Genomic DNA, 15444 nt, shown 5'->3' on the forward strand with positions numbered 1-15444 from the left:
CAAGCACACAAGCCAGATCCAATTTCCTTAAGCTGTGAAAGCATCCTGTGCTCAACTTTCGGCTATCGGAGCATCTGGAATTGTACTGTAGCAAGACAGAGAATGGCGAGTACAATATGGTCTGTTCTGGAATGAATGCGTGAGATATTCATGTTCTTCTCTAAGCCTTCAACGATCGTTCAGCCAAATCTGCGGGTTCCAATGGGCTCCAACGAGCCCCAGTGGGGCGGCCCAGGCCAATTTATGGACCAACAAAGCGATGCGCACTCCCCTCTTTATGTTGCCTCTCGGGGCCATGCGCTTCTCCTCCACTACCACCATGACTGACACAACCGCTAAGGAGTTCAAGGACCCGGTCAAGAAGCTGACTCTGTCATGCTCTCGATGTAGAGCCTCGAAATTGAAATGCGACCGCAAGGAACCATGTGTAGGTGATATTCCCTACGCCGCGTCAGCTCCCAGGCTAATGATCTGTCCAGCTGGAATGTATCAAGCGTGACTGCGCTCATCTGTGTACCAAAGATGAGCGCAGGCCAAGAGCCAAACGGACAAAAGTGCAGCATCAAGAACAGAACCCTAATCAGACTACCTCGGAAGACACCGAGGTAGAGGATACGGCGCAGGTGCTGGAACACTTTGTGGACGATGTCCCGCTGCCTTCCTTCAATGCATCGACGATAGCATCGGATTTCCCCAATCACTATTGGGTGACCCCAGATCCCCATAGACATGAACAGAAACTGGCTTTAATTCGCGAAATCATGCACGCGCTGCCTGATTGGGAACTCGTTGGTGTGCTCTACGAGGTTTTTATCACTCGATGCCAGGGTCCTCTAGGAAACGTTGTCCACATTTTGGAATTCATGAAGCAAGCTGACCAACTGCATCACTGTCTGGCAGCGCCCTCTCCCCGAAACAGCAATTGCTAGTACTCTATCAATGGACCAACTGGCTGGTTTGCTGCTCGCTGTAAGCCGACTCTAGCATTTTGACTTTTCCCCCTGAAGAAGTGCGCACTGACTGGTGACAGCTTGTACTTGGACTCGCCTTTCATCCTACTCCGTCTTTACTCGGATGGACTTCTATTCCAGCAACTTTGCGCGTGGAGCAAATGCGGGCCTCCGATGAGTCTGTCTGGACGTGGAGGTCGCTTGCTGTGCGGTGCCTTCAGGGACGCATCTCGCTTTTCTGTGGGTCTATTCATAGTCTACAAGCGGCAATTATGCTTCTCCTTGATGCACGCGAAAGCTGGCTCGAGCTCGATGCTGTCTTGGCTACTGCCATATCAGGTGCCCACAGACTCGGCTTGCATCGCCTCGGAAATGCACCGTTGGGTCCCGATCCTAGATCCGTGGCAGGGCAATCGCTTGTTCGCACTGAAATTGGCATTCGGATTTGGTGGGCTCTTGTCATGAGGGACTGGTCGCGTGGGCAAACTCTCGGATACTACACACTTCTTCCGTCGCACTTCAACACTCGAACGCCGCTTCATTTAAATGATGACGATCTGCTTCGACCACACGCCATGATCCTCGAGCGCCCCCGGTCGGAATTTACCATGCTCTCCTATACCGTGCATGCCCTGGAGCTTGTTAACCTTGTGCGCGAGTCCCTTAATCTGGGCGATGAAAAAGGTGAGCAGCGGCGCAAGAGCCTCTTCCAAAAGTACGAGCAATATGTCGCTGGTCTGCCGTCTTTCTTCAGACTAGGGAGTACGATGGGGCTGACTGCCATGGGACCAATGGCTGCCATCCCAGTCCAGCGATTTATGCTACATCAACAGCTCTGGAGTTTTCTTCTCCGCCTACACCGCGGCAATCTCTCTTCTCACATGGGCCGTGCATCGTGTCAGCTCCTGGCCCAAAATATCATTAGTACTCAAGCCCAGATCCAAGCCCGGTGCGCTGTTTGCAGCTCCTCTCTACAAACGATACTCAGATTTTCAATGCCAGTGTGGTGCTGATACTGGGTCTTTTGTTTGACGCGGCATCGGCCGATGTCGACCATGCGAGCGCCCAGCTCGCTCGGCTGATGACAAGAGACAAGATCAGAGAATCTATAGAGCTCCTGCGCTCCAAAAATAACCCTAAGACACTTGAAGATCCCCTTTCGGGAGGTCCTGCGCAAGGCTCTGGTCAACGTAGTGTGGCTGTCTTGGAGGCTTTGATGAAGCTGGAGGAAGGGGGTCCCTCTCGAGCCAGCGGTGCAGCATCCGAGTCGGAATCAGGTCTCCATCGCCGAGTGCTTGACATCCTCAAGAGACTGGACGCCCCTGTCACAGGAGATCTTCTACCACCGCTATCAATGCCGGAAGACACATTTATGACACTTCCCGTGACAATGGCAGATGAGTTTCCTGATATGGATGTAATCCCCATGCTCTCCCACGATTTGGGCCCAAACATGTGGGATTTCCTTGACTTCTCGCTCCACGCGGATGGACCGAGTAAGGGCCAACTTCCAATTCCGTCTGGCCAGCAGCCTTTATCCCGTCCGTCGGATCCCAATACCCTGCATCAGAGTCTTAGTAGTAGCGCGGGGACTCAAACTCTTATGATTCAAACATCACCCTCGTCTCTGGAAAGTGCGCCGACGCTGAATCCCGCAACAACGCCTTCCAATGATGATACGCATTTATTCAATCCCTTTGAGGACTCGGAGATACTCTGATAAAACCACATTAGTTAGGAAATTATTCACCTAAGGGACACCTTATAATACTCTAATAGGCTTCTCTGATCCGCCTTAGACTTGAAAAACTTTAAATCAAACCTGCCATTACTTGCATTTAAAGTAATATCTAATTTAGTGAATTTTTAGTGTAGGAGGTAATCTTGAAAAAAAGAATTAATAAACTAACAATAACTGCGTATCTTAATTAGCCCCTCTTACTTCTTCCTCCCTACTAGTAACTATATTATATTCCTAACAAGTCTAAGGTATAATTTCTTATCATTTCAGAAAGCCACTCAGCCTTATCTACAGTAGGGAGGCCTAGGTAGCTAAAGTAGGTAGGTAGAAGCTCTCTGACAGCCCTTTAGATATCTAATTTGGGCCTCTGTTACCATTACCCCGTGAGGACTTGCTTATATCAATAGTTTAGCTTATCATGACATCTTCCCTCAAAAATAAAGCCTCATCTTTACCACAGTCTAATTTTGCATATCTACCAAGCTCCCTACTATTATCATCTTGAACTATAATCTAAAGTCTGTGACAGCCTCCATGGTATAGGATTACCTAGTTGGACTCAAAGGCTATACTTGTCTATAGAGAATGGCGATTAGGAAAACAATTGTAAGCATCGACTCAGATTCCCTATCACGCTCTATCAGGACAAACAGCAGAAGTTTCGATCAATCCCGCCCTCCCACAGATACGCCAGATGCAGTAAGATCAGCCAAAACTAACAGCCGTTCAAGTTCAACGCTTATAGGTTGGGTCTCGCACGTGGGTACCCTACATCAAACCCTGGTCCAAATAACTCGGTGAAGAACCTCGCACCACCTGACGATTGTGATCGATAGGGAATCCCTAGGGAATCGACGGGGCGCCTTGGGAGCCGCTTCAGGGAATTGGATATTGCACCTTGTCTTGTTCTGCTTCCTTTCAATTTTCTCTTCTCTCACAAGCAATCGGTCATATTGTCGATGTAACCTCTAGAAAACCTAACCAGGCCTAAGATCGATTTTAATGATAGTTATAATTGCCGGCATTGAGGCTAATAATACAGGATTGAGATGATCCGATGTTAGACTCATAAAATCAGGCGGGGAACAACTTGAGGTTAGTGGGGTGGGGGTCGTTCGCAATCTCCTACTCTCCGCGGGGCATTGTTATGAGCAAGGAATTGCCGAGAGTAGGTAGGATACGAGGTTTCCAGTTCTGAGAGGTCTTGTTTCAATAAGCTGTCAGCATCATTGTTGGTTCTTCCTTTTTGCGTATGAAATCAGCCTCATTTCTTTGAATGTGACTCAATATTTAGTAGGTTTCTGATTCAATCCGGAGTCTCACGCAGGGCAAAACTTATTGTGATAGGTTCGAGCCCGCTTTGTGAATACTCTTTAGGCATAGTCCAACCAAATTCTAGTGCATGTAACCCTGCATGATTTAGCTCGAGGCTACTTGGCAGGCGCAGCTTTGGGGGCCGAGGACCCTGAATAGTGGAGTAGAAGGAGGCTCCGGCGATCTCGGTTAGAACACTCCTCTCCTGGACCGAAGTGGTCTGAAGTTTTCAAGCACATATAAATATAATGACAGAGGGGGAAAGCAACTTAATCAGATACCGCTCCCCTTCATAGATTTTTCACCCTTGCTCAGGCATTCACTATGGCGCTTCTTTTCGCTGGTTTCTCACTTCTAGCGGCTGCTCACGCCGCTAACGTCACCCCAGTCCAGGTCCCATACGGATGCGCCAGTCTCCCAAATCTACAGCAAACCGGTCCCAACACCGGATTTGCTGGTCCTTGGAACATTGTCGTCGATCAATGTGTCAACACAACTGCTACCGACAATGCATGCACTATCGAGGGGTTCCGTGACGTGGCTCGAGATGTCACGGTGGACGGTCAGCCCGAGGCCAGGAAAGGCTTTGTAAGACTCCTCGCATTTCCAGGGAGAGCAAAGAGAATTTCAAACAGCTCTAACAACCAGCTTCAGGTCAGTATCGTCAATGGACAATATGACGCAATGTCCTACCTCATTTGTAATGATGGAATTGGATTTGAAATCATGAGTTACTACGACAACATGAACGTTTATCTCCCCATCAATATCACCAGCGACCCTACCAATGCCCAGCTCCAGTGGGGTCTCGCCGAAGATGATAGCGAGGCGATTAATGCCTATTATCATTATATTGACGACGTCAAGCAAGACGGGATCTTCCTCGGTGCCCACAATGTTACCAGCTGGGGTATTCAACAGCAGACGAACGTTCCCGGGACTAGCGGAGGTCCGGCGTGGTTGCTCCGCCTGTTGGGGCCTGGGAGTGAGGACCAGGAGACTGGCGAGGCTTTGAAGGATGGAGAATACGAGACGTTTATTCGCATTAATGCTTGAAGCCTGTTTAACATCTAGCAGCAACCGAAATTACTACGTAAGGCTGCTAGGAGGGAAGCATGGAAAACACTTTTGAACGCTCCCCATGATTGGGGGGCTACTCATTCTGTTCCAAATAGATCCTGTCCCTATTGGGGCAAATGCATACGATGAATTCCGGTGTGGAATCCAAGAGACATCCTTTCCTTAGTTTGCGAGCTGTAGATATTTCGATCCTTATCCATCCCATACTCCATACTCTGTAAAAGCCATTCAAGCTGTAGCATCTTGATACGCTATTCTAGAATGTCAAGTATACGCAAGATATGCATATTCAGTAATAAACTCATTGAGTGTTTGGCTGAATGGCAGGCAAAACCCGGTATACTGACCGGGTTGAATTCTATAGTAGCAGAATCAGCGGATCTACACAAGCTAAGCAGTATGGTGGGCGCGGGATATTTGAAAGTAGAAGAAATCGCTATTGGGTATTGAAATTTCCGTTGCTCTGTAATCTAGTTTTTCTCGAAAATCCCCTTCCATTCTTTTCATTATTCAATCCATCGCTCTCATGGAGATTTTCTGTTCCTACGGATGGAGAGGCAACCCGTCTGGCTTCTAGACGCTTCTTTCTTTGACGTCGCTTTTAAAGCTCACCTATATATACTCACTCATATTCCATATGTAAAATATCACACTCAAATCTCAGCCTCAAACGCAATACCCATAATAGCACCCCCGGCAACGGCAATCACAGCCAGAGGCTTGAGGTCTAGATAGTCGGTCGGGTTCCAGAGCGGCACAAGCGTCGTCTCCTTCGGTAGCTGCTCAATTGGTTCCAGAAACCACGTCGACGTCACCGCCAACCACGCCAGAACCCAGACAAATCCAACAACCTTCTGCCAAAGCGGCGTTACGGCTTCGGGGGCATCCGACGACTTCGCATTGGCATTAGCACTGCCATTGGTGTTGCCAGACGAACGACTGTTCTTCCAGATATATTGCACGCCATCCTCAATCATGTAGCCTAGTACAAAGGAGAGGAAGAAGTGCATGGAACCAGTTTTCTCTAGTGGCACGCCCTGTATGTGGTCGCTGACCACGTGCGTGATCCCAGAGATCAAGAACACGAGGAAGACGTTCGTGTAGCGCTCCAAAATAGACGGCCGCGGTAGATGGAGAACATCACGCGCAATAAAGTTGCTAGGCGTCGTGAAGGGGTCGCGCACGAATTGATGCCAGAATTTACTAGACAAGGATGTTAGCTCTGGCTGACTCGGCGAGACACGGTGTTGTCCGGGTTTATTGCAAAGAAAGGGGGAATATAAAACCAAGGGGAAAGAAGCAGCATTTCGTTGGTAAAGAAAAACAGGATATTTTATAGACACTCACCCCCAGAAGTTCCGGAGCGTATACGCATCCGCCATACGCCCAAACGCCGGTGGCCAATCCTCAGGTCTCGACAGGGCTAGAGCAACGCAGACGATGGAGCCAAAACGGTAGTGCGCATCAATCAGGATACGGACCATCAGGAACCAGCTGATTAGATTAGGGACGACGCGCTCCGCCATTTTCTCCAGCGGTGGGAACAGTTCTGGCCGCGCGAGGCGTGTATCTAGCGACGGCGCCTGCGTGGCCGCATTCGCACGCGCCAGGGCCTGGAAAATACTAAGGACCAGGTACTGCCACATGAAGATAACGGTCTGGCGGATTAGGAAGCGGACGCGGGAGATGCGCGGTCCGCGACGTGTGTAATAGTCCAGGTGTGCCGGCACGTTCTTAACCTGGCGCGGAGTATTAACAGCCCGGGGAGAACAGACCTGTTCGATGGCATACCAGAGGCGGTCGGACAAGAAGAGCTTCTGTGGCTGTTCCCGAGCGAGATCCCCGGCATCTAGCGGTTTGAGGAGCAGCATGTTGATGGCGGCGAGCACGGCGCCGACCAGGAAGTGGGAGGTGATCGGCCTGCTAGCAGTGGCATTTTCGTAGGGCTGAACGAAGCGGCTAGCGATGAAGACCATGCATAGTATGGCGACATAGCGCCAAAAAGACCGTTTAGGGGTGGCAATCAGGACAATGGCCAGGATAAGGTATTGCACGAGGGCGCTGCCGACGTAGTCGAAGAAGTCGGAGGGCAATTCCATGGTGCTGTGTTCCCTGGATCCTCTCTATTTCTATATGAGGAGTCGCAGGCAAAGCGGCCGGGAAATCTGACGTTTGTGAGGCTGGATCGAACCTTTTATTTGGGTTCAGCTGAGCGCTGTGGAAAGGAGTAGGTGGATTTGAGTGTGGGGGCCGTGTTCGCTGGCGGTCGTGGGTCTTTGCTGGCACGTCTCACCCGGACCCCAAAGTCGCAGCCTCGTCTCGCAGGATGATTTGCGCTCGCCATTCAATTATTTGGGAGAGAAATCACGCATCAAGCGAAGAGACGACTGGGGAAATTCTACAGCCCTTGCTCGATTTCTAGTATCGGTTCGCTATTACCGAAAGAAGGAGCCGCCGCGGATCTTGCATCTTCCATCTTGGATAAGCCTGTCGAGACAAGTCGATACAGACTGAAAGGACCAGGCTAGAACCAAATAACTACAAGTAGGGGGCTGTGCAAGATCCTCCGAACTAATTTGAAACCTCAGATTGAAGAAAAAAATAAATAAGGCTTCTATGCTCCGTTCACGAGAAAAGCTCGGACTAGATAAAACTAGCTATACAGCCCCCAGCCCTAATTGTACCTTGCACATGTCCGGCGCCCGCGCCAGAAACAGGATGAAAAGAAACAAAACCAAGAAAAAAAAAAAGGAGAGAGGGAAACAGAAAAGCCGACCCTGCATAAAGTACACCGCAAGAAGGACAAGCCCATGCCCAGACGCCGAAATGCTATCATACACAGTTTCATACATGCGGATGCATAAAGACAAAAGCACGCGGGGAAAACAGAAAGAATTGCAACCAAACACCGCCCCAAGTCATCAGCTCATGGCATGAGCGGGAGATAAGCGATCATGGCTGGAATCTTGTCAATTGACTCCACTCCGTCGCTTCAATCTCCGTCGCTGCCGCTGTGACGACTGGATGGCTTCATCGGTGATCAGCTCAGCCGGAGGCTCGAAATCACGTTCCTCCGTACTGGGCATTGGATGGCCAAAGGCGAGGAGGGTGTGCGTGCGATCGCTACGGGGACCACTGGCATCGGCGAGGGCCATCTCGCGCAGATGCGGATGTTCGAAGAATGAAGTGAAGGGTTTGTCTGGGGGAGGAGGATAGAAGATCGGGACAGGAGCAGGCGGGGAAGGGGATCGGGCAGGTTGAGTGACGGGTGGGTTCTTCGGTCGTTTGGCCGAGCTTTTGGTCTCGTTTGCTGAGGCCGCCAGATCGTCGTCATCTGGGCGGTTGGGCCGGGGCTTCCGGCTCTCTGAGACGGATTTGCGCCGTTTGGCGTCGAACGCGGAGCGCGTTTCCTGGTGCAGCTGGCGGGCGGCCCAGGCGTCGACGTCGCTGGGGTCGGGAGTGCTGGGGGTGGGGGGCAACGGAGAGCTGTCTTCATCCAGCTCTTCGGCGGCTCGGGAGCGTTTGCGAGAGTGTCGGGAGGGTGCATGAGACTCGGCTTCAGCATCGGCCACGGGTAGATTCTTCTCCTTAGCCAGCTTGCGTTTTCTCTCCTCGTCCCTCCAGACTTGAAATTTGGTCACAAGGGCGACCAATTCATCCATAAGGATCTGCCGTTTCGGCTCATACAGTTTCTTTTCACTGTCGTGCACGCCTACAAGGCCCATCACACGGAGCCAATCTTGGCCGCGTAGTTCATCCAGGAGCCGTTCGACGTGCTGTTTCTCATGCTGTGCCCGATCACGTTCAATGTTGCGCAGTTGTTTTTCCTGGCGCTCGAACTTCCGGTGCGCTTTGAAGTATAATTCTTCATTGAGCGGATCAATCCCCAGCGAGCTTGACGCGGGCTCCGGAAGCGTGATGGCTTGACAGTCATAGAGTTTTTCGAGTGGATTGCCAAACGGCGTGGGGTTTGGGGTAGAGGAAAGGGGTAATGGTTCGGGTAGGTCATCTACAAGGGTGACAATTGTGGCTGCGGCAAGAAGTTCTGGAGTGGGGGAGGATATCAATATCAGCAAATGCAGACTTAAGTCTCGCCAGTCACGTAAAAAGGGGTTTGAGGTCCCAACTGACCAGGCTTAGGGTCCTCCAGGCTGATAATTTGTTCATAATTATGAAAATATTGAGCCAGCTCGCTCTTGCATCGAGCTGCCGTGTCTGCCGAGCGAAGTGATCGCCTCTCCGTGCCTGTCCGCTCAGTGACCGTTGCTGGCGCTTCGTGCGCGGTCTGATCGCCCTTGAGCGTTCGTTGCGACCGCGTCGCCTCGACCGAGATAGGCTCGGCTGATTTCTCCAATGCCGCATGTTTGCTCTCCCTCTTGACCGTATCAGACGCCTCTGAATGTCCTTCGCCTCCAAGGTCGCCGCGTCTGGCCTTGCGCGCCACAGTGGGGGATATCGTCGGCTTCGCCCCATCCGCCGTCGAGGCCGAGGCGTCGGGACGCGCCCGGGGTGCTGGGTTGATTGCTACCGGCGATATCATGTCCAATGGGTCGGGAGACTCGCGCGCATCACGCAGGAAGTCGGGGGCGACGTCCCCCACAGGGGGTCTCGGTCGGAAACGCCCCGGAGTTTCTTGACGGCCCCATTGCCGTGGACGCGAGGATGGCCAGGCGTGGCCAATTGATGGTCCGACGCGATCGAGTCCACCGAGGAGGACCGGCGACGAGTGCGACGGGAGGAGGGACGAGGGCGCGTCGGCTTCAAGGGAGGGGGATTGGCGTGTCGAGCTCTGCCGGAGCTCCGGCTCTCGTCCGGCGTAGTGGTGTCAAGGCAGTCAGGCGAACTCTGCCGGCGACGCGGCCACAGGTCATGCAGGGTTCGCTGTTTCTTCATCGGCGGACCCTGACCGTCGTTGTGCGCAGGGTCGGGGTTCCGTCGCACAGAGCCGCGAAGGGACGACCGCGACAGAAGGGCCATTGCGGGACGAGAACGGGAGAGGGATTAGTCCGCAGTCATGCTGTGATGGCCACCAGACGAGAGAGAAAGACGTCGGGTTAGGGGCGGGAGGGAAGAGAGGGGGGGAAAGGTCAGGGCGCGGGGATCGCGGAGGTTGAAGAGCTGGCCGGCACAAGAGGTTCTTGGCGGCCTGCGCGATGCTGGTCGCCTTTCTACATGCTCGACATGCTTGACATGCTATTTGTGCCTGATGGCCACGCCCGGGCCTTCTGCGGCGACTGTACGGCAGTCGTGAGCCTTTTCTTTCGGGTGGCCTTTCTCTTGCTTTTATTTCGCCTGGTTCGATCGAGGGCTCTGTGGCCTGGTGGCCTCGCAGTTGGAGACCGATCTGAATCCCTCCCCGTAGATACCAGGATGGATAGCACCGATAGCATGTAAAGTATATATATGTCTCCGGAGTCTACATCATGACAAGATTATCTGTCCAATCACGATCATGCCCGAATGCACTACTTGCTTTCCTGCTGCTTTCACCCGCGATCTCATGGCTTCTCCACGCAGCAGAAACATGCCTCTGAACGAGATCACGGTTCCCCAGATCTCGACAACGTGGACCTGTTGACCTGTTGACAGCCTTCCCAAGCCCAGTCGCACCTTGCCTTTGGCCTTGTACCCACAACATATGGTGATTTCTATTTATCTCCAATTCGCCAGTTCTCCAGTTCTCCATTTATCCCCGGTTGTCCGTCTTCTTGAGCCCTGTGTCCCCCACGTCCGCGGGTGGGGGGAACCGGTTCACACCGATTCTCCGATCTCACATGCCCGCCCACTCCGTTCCGCCCTCCCCCAAACTCCTCTTCCTCCGCTCCTGGACCATGGCAATGGGTTCTGATCTCGGGGCCTCCCAGGTGGGACCAACGGCCGACCACCTGAGACCCCAAGGGCTTTTGCAACGCCGGACATCGTTCCGATGTCGAACGGAGGAGTTTTTGTGTCACGGAAGCACCAGAACCAACCCCGCAGAGTGGCGTGGGGGTCTCCGAGCTGCGCTGTCGAGCAAATGAGGAGGGGAGGAAAGAAATGACAAGAAATGACCAACATCGATCCAATCCGCCAACTGTGTCCACTTTTCCGCGTCGCCAATGAAGTCATCCGAGACCAACGAAAGTCACCCACGGCTAATCAGATCCGCCAGAGGGGAAAGAGGGACGTGGGGGTGGGGATCAAGACGTATTTATACGTTGGGTCAACGTCCGCAACCTTCCTGAATCCCTTTCCCCTCGCTCGATGAGCGGTGTTCCTGGTAAGATATGCATGCCCTGGCGCCCAGCAGACCCGAACTCAACCAGTGAAACTGCCACCGCTAATCACCACCGTCTAGACTCTTGAATTCGTGCCCCCCCCCCCTCCGCTCCTTCGCCATCACAGATACTTGCCCCCCCCCCGCCATCATGACGGCCAACGGTACGACGAAACGCAATCCCCTCCCTCGTGGATTCTACGTGCCTACCGTAGCTTTCTTCCAATCGGACGAGGAGGTGGATCTGGCCACCACCGAGAAGCACGCGGCGCGCCTGGCCCGCAGCGGTGTCACCGGCCTGGTCACGCAAGGCAGCAATGGCGAAGCGGTGCACCTGGATCGCGAGGAGCGCAAGGCGATCACGGCGGCTACGCGACGCGCGGTGGATGCGGCCGGCTATCCGACCATGCCCGTGATCGCTGGCTGTGGTGCGTCGTCCACGCGCGAGACCATTCGGTTCTGCCAGGACGCCGGAGCCTCTGGTGCCGATGCCGTACTGGTCCTCCCACCCAGCTACTACAAGGACTTGGTCCCCAAGGCCGCTCTCCAAGCGCACTTCGTCGCCGTGGCCGACGCATCGCCCGTGCCCGTACTGATCTATAACTTCCCGGGGGCCTCGTCGGGCCTCGACCTCTCCTCTGATGACATCCTGGCGCTGTCGCAGCACCCCAATATCCTGGGCTGCAAGCTCACCTGTGGCAACACCGGTAAGCTCGCGCGCATCGCGGCGGGCTCCAAGTCCGAGTTCTTGACCTTTGGTGGATCGGCCGATTTCACTCTGCAGACGCTCATCGCGGGTGGGGATGGGATCATCGGCGGGACGGCCAACCTGATTCCTCGGTCGTGTATGCGGCTGATGGAGCTATATCAGAGCGGCCAGATCATGGAAGCGCAGAAGTTGCAGGCCGTTGTTGCCCGCACGGACTGGGCGGCCATCCACGGTGGCTTCATCGCCGTCAAGAGTGCCCTTCAGTCGTATCACGGATATGGGGGCTTCCCCGCCGACCTTGCGTCGTGCCCACCCCCCAGGCGGCCGCCGCAATCCACGAAGAGTTCCGAGAAGGGATGGAGCTGGAGCAGTCATTGGGAAAAACCCGCCTCGAGAGCTAAAGACCGCTGGAGCAGGGTTGGACAAGTTGGGACCGCTCGTATTCACGCGTCTCGGCACGCAAATGGAAGTCATAACTAGACCGGTCGTTTGGAAATCGGCTCGGTTCCGTCGAAGATAGTTCAAAGATAAATCATGATACCTCCCCTTCATACCTCGTGTTCCCGTAACGCAAGCTCCCTCCCCGCTCCCTTGGCCTCGAGCCCGCCATGGCGAGCTGGTATATCTCCAGCCCGTAGCTTTCGGCGTCAAGCCACCTCCTCTCATTTCCGACGATGGGCTTGGGGCGGAGTGATACGCTTATATGGCACGGACGCTGCCTTTTCAACCTCCTCGGCCTCCTCTAAAATGTCACAGTGGCATTGGATAGCAGTCGCGTGCCTCCGTCTGCGAGTTTGGCCGTGACGTCGACGTTCGGCCCCTCTCGCGTCTCTCTCTCTCTCGCGTCTCCCGATAGACGAAGCGAGCTGTTCTGCCCAAGTACCCCGATGTCGCATCGTTGTCGTATGTGGAGGTCGCAGTTGGAACAAGGTCGTGGCTGTTCATTTAAGCTAGCTCGAACCCAACCGAACAACCGGCTCAAAGAGGGTTAGTCGCGTGGAGCGGAATGTAACCTCCAATGCTGCCTTCTGCAGCAATGGAACTGAAACACGAAACACGCTGTTGTTTATCGGCAAATTGAAGGAGCCCAACAAAAATCTCGGAGACACTTTGGGGCCCTGCAAGCTGTGAGGGCCGTGAGGGCTGCGAGGGCTGTGAAGGCTGGGAAGCCATTTGCCGAAGCGTTGGGGGCTGCTACATCGCATTCCCAGCGATCAGCGATCAGCGATCGGCATGCGCGTTGCCACCATAAATAAACCCCGGCTGCTCCTGGTCTCCAACTTCTTCTCTCTTCTCTGCGCCCACCTCATCACCATGAAGTTCATCTCCGTCCTCGGCGCGCTCGGGACCCTCGCGTCGACCGTCTCCGCGGTCAAGGTGAACCCACTTCCCGCGCCCCGCAACATCACTTGGGGCTCCTCCGGTCCGATTCGCGTTCGCCAGGTCGCCCTCCGGACCACCGACAGTCACGGACACACGCATGCCGTGGTCAATGAGGCCTGGGAACGTGCCTGGGCTACCATCACTAATCTCCAATGGGTCCCTGCAGCTGTTGAAGCTCCCATCTCCTCGTTTGAGCCCTTCCCCACCGCCGCCCCCGAGCCCTCGGCCTCGGCCAAGGCCAAGCGAGCAAGTACGGCAAAAGCCATTCAGTCGGTCCAGTTGTCCGTCATTGACGGAGACGCGGACCTCCAGCACGGGGTTGACGAGTCATACACCCTGGAAGTGACGGCGACGGCCGGCAGTGTCAAGATCACGGCCCAAACTGTGTGGGGTGCTCTTCACGCGTTCACCACGCTGCAACAGCTGATTATCTCCGATGGCCGGGGCGGGCTCATCATTGAGCAGCCGGTGAAGATCCAGGATGCGCCTCTGTACCCGTACCGGGGTATCATGATGGATACGGGACGCAACTTCATCTCCCTGCAGAAGATCCTCGAGCAGATCGACGGCATGGCTCTCTCCAAGCTCAATGTTCTACACTGGCACCTGGATGACGCCCAATCATGGCCGATGGAGATGCGCTCTTACCCGCAAATGACCAAAGATGCTTACTCGGCCCGCGAGGTGTACACGGCGGCCGATATCCGCCGGGTAATTTCCTACGCCCGATCCCGCGGGGTCCGGGTAATCCCCGAGGTCGACATGCCCGGCCACTCGTCCTCGGGCTGGAGACAGATCGACCCGAAGATTGTGGCGTGCGAAAACTCGTGGTGGTCCAACGACGTGTGGGAGTACCACACGGCCGTCGAGCCGAATCCGGGTCAGCTGGACATCATCTACCCCAAGACCTACGACGCGGTGCGCAACGTCTATACCGAACTGTCGGGCATCTTCACCGATAACTGGTTCCATGTCGGCGCGGACGAGCTCCAGCCTGGCTGCTACAACTTCAGCTCCTATGTCATGGACTGGTTCGCGGAGGACTCATCGCGTACCTACAATGATCTTGCGCAGTACTGGCTCGACCACGCCCTGCCCATTTTCCGCAGCGTGGGCTCGCACCGTCGCATGATGATGTGGGAGGACATCGCGCTGGGCACCGAGTCGGCTAACGACGTACCCAAGGACATTGTGCTGCAGAGCTGGAACAATGGCTTGACCAACATCCAGAACCTCACGGCCCGTGGCTACGACGTTGTCGTCTCATCGTCTGATTTCCTGTACCTGGACTGCGGCAAGGGTGGCTTCGTCACCAATGACCCGCGCTACGACGTGATGTCCAACCCTACCGGCGATGTCACCTTCAACTACGGCGGCATTGGGGGCTCCTGGTGTGCGCCGTATAAGACCTGGCAGCGCATCTACGACTACGACTTCACGTCCAACCTCACCGAGTCGCAGAAACGCCACGTTCTGGGCGCTGAGGCGCCTTTGTGGTCTGAGCAGGTTGACGACGTGACAATTTCTAGCCAGTTCTGGCCGCGGGCTGCTGCGCTCGGCGAGCTTGTCTGGTCCGGCAACCGCGACGCCTCTGGCCAGAAACGCACTACGCAACTCACCCAGCGTCTGCTGAACTTCCGCGAGTATCTTGTTGCGAATGGAGTGATGGCCACTGCCCTCGTACCCAAGTACTGTCTCCAACATCCCCACGCCTGCGACCTATACTACAACCAGACCGCAGTGTCTCCTTGAAGGAATGGGGGATAGGAAAACGGGGGGAGGGTTCTTGAATTGGACCGCTCTTTACATGCCTGTTGGTTCCTGTTGACGCTTATTTTGCTTCTGTTGGTCTTCTTTTCTTCTTCCTTGGCATCCATTAGGCATTTTTATTCCCTGCCATCGCCATCAGCCAGCCCATAACTTTTATCTGTACATACTTGAGTTCACAACCTCGATACCCATCAATATAATTATATTATTAACCGGGTGACCAAAACTTCCCCCTTTCCTT

At 54.3% G+C, this 15444-nt stretch overlaps 6 protein-coding genes across 6 annotated transcripts; 4 read left to right on the forward strand and 2 right to left on the reverse strand.

Annotated features, from left to right (window-relative positions):
• Positions 1–319: 319 nt before the first annotated feature.
• N7462_011445 (putative C6 transcription factor) lies at positions 320–2670 on the forward strand (the record flags this gene model as incomplete). The annotated part of the gene is made up of 5 exons (XM_057083159.1): positions 320–427; positions 480–845; positions 901–969; positions 1031–1899; positions 1953–2670. The coding sequence occupies 5 exons, from the start codon at positions 320–322 to the stop codon at positions 2668–2670; spliced, it is 2130 nt and encodes a 709-aa protein (XP_056927898.1).
• Positions 2671–4329: 1659 nt separating this feature from the next.
• N7462_011446 (uncharacterized protein) lies at positions 4330–5061 on the forward strand (the record flags this gene model as incomplete). The annotated part of the gene is made up of 2 exons (XM_057083160.1): positions 4330–4593; positions 4660–5061. The coding sequence occupies 2 exons, from the start codon at positions 4330–4332 to the stop codon at positions 5059–5061; spliced, it is 666 nt and encodes a 221-aa protein (XP_056927899.1).
• A 677-nt stretch (positions 5062–5738) lies between these two features.
• Positions 5739–7184, reverse strand: N7462_011447 (wax synthase family protein; the record flags this gene model as incomplete). Its single annotated transcript, XM_057083161.1, has 2 exons — positions 5739–6288; positions 6433–7184. 2 exons carry the CDS (start codon positions 7182–7184, stop codon positions 5739–5741), a joined length of 1302 nt encoding a protein of 433 aa, XP_056927900.1.
• An 870-nt stretch (positions 7185–8054) lies between these two features.
• Positions 8055–10062, reverse strand: N7462_011448 (acetyltransferase SAS4-like domain-containing protein; the record flags this gene model as incomplete). The annotated part of the gene is made up of 3 exons (XM_057083162.1): positions 8055–9130; positions 9217–9643; positions 9706–10062. 3 exons carry the CDS (start codon positions 10060–10062, stop codon positions 8055–8057), a joined length of 1860 nt encoding a protein of 619 aa, XP_056927901.1.
• Positions 10063–11492: 1430 nt separating this feature from the next.
• N7462_011449 (dihydrodipicolinate synthase family protein) lies at positions 11493–12530 on the forward strand (the record flags this gene model as incomplete). The annotated part of the gene is made up of 1 exon (XM_057083163.1): positions 11493–12530. The coding sequence occupies one exon, from the start codon at positions 11493–11495 to the stop codon at positions 12528–12530; it is 1038 nt and encodes a 345-aa protein (XP_056927902.1).
• An 834-nt stretch (positions 12531–13364) lies between these two features.
• On the forward strand, positions 13365–15185 carry N7462_011450 (beta-N-acetylhexosaminidase; the record flags this gene model as incomplete). The annotated part of the gene is made up of 1 exon (XM_057083164.1): positions 13365–15185. One exon carries the CDS (start codon positions 13365–13367, stop codon positions 15183–15185), a length of 1821 nt encoding a protein of 606 aa, XP_056927903.1.
• Between the last annotated feature and the right edge of the window lie 259 nt (positions 15186–15444).

This window comes from Penicillium macrosclerotiorum, assembly GCF_028827735.1.
Source record: "Penicillium macrosclerotiorum strain IBT 26536 chromosome Unknown utg000012l_segment0_segment0, whole genome shotgun sequence".
Classification (NCBI taxonomy): Eukaryota; Fungi; Ascomycota; class Eurotiomycetes; order Eurotiales; family Aspergillaceae; genus Penicillium; species Penicillium macrosclerotiorum.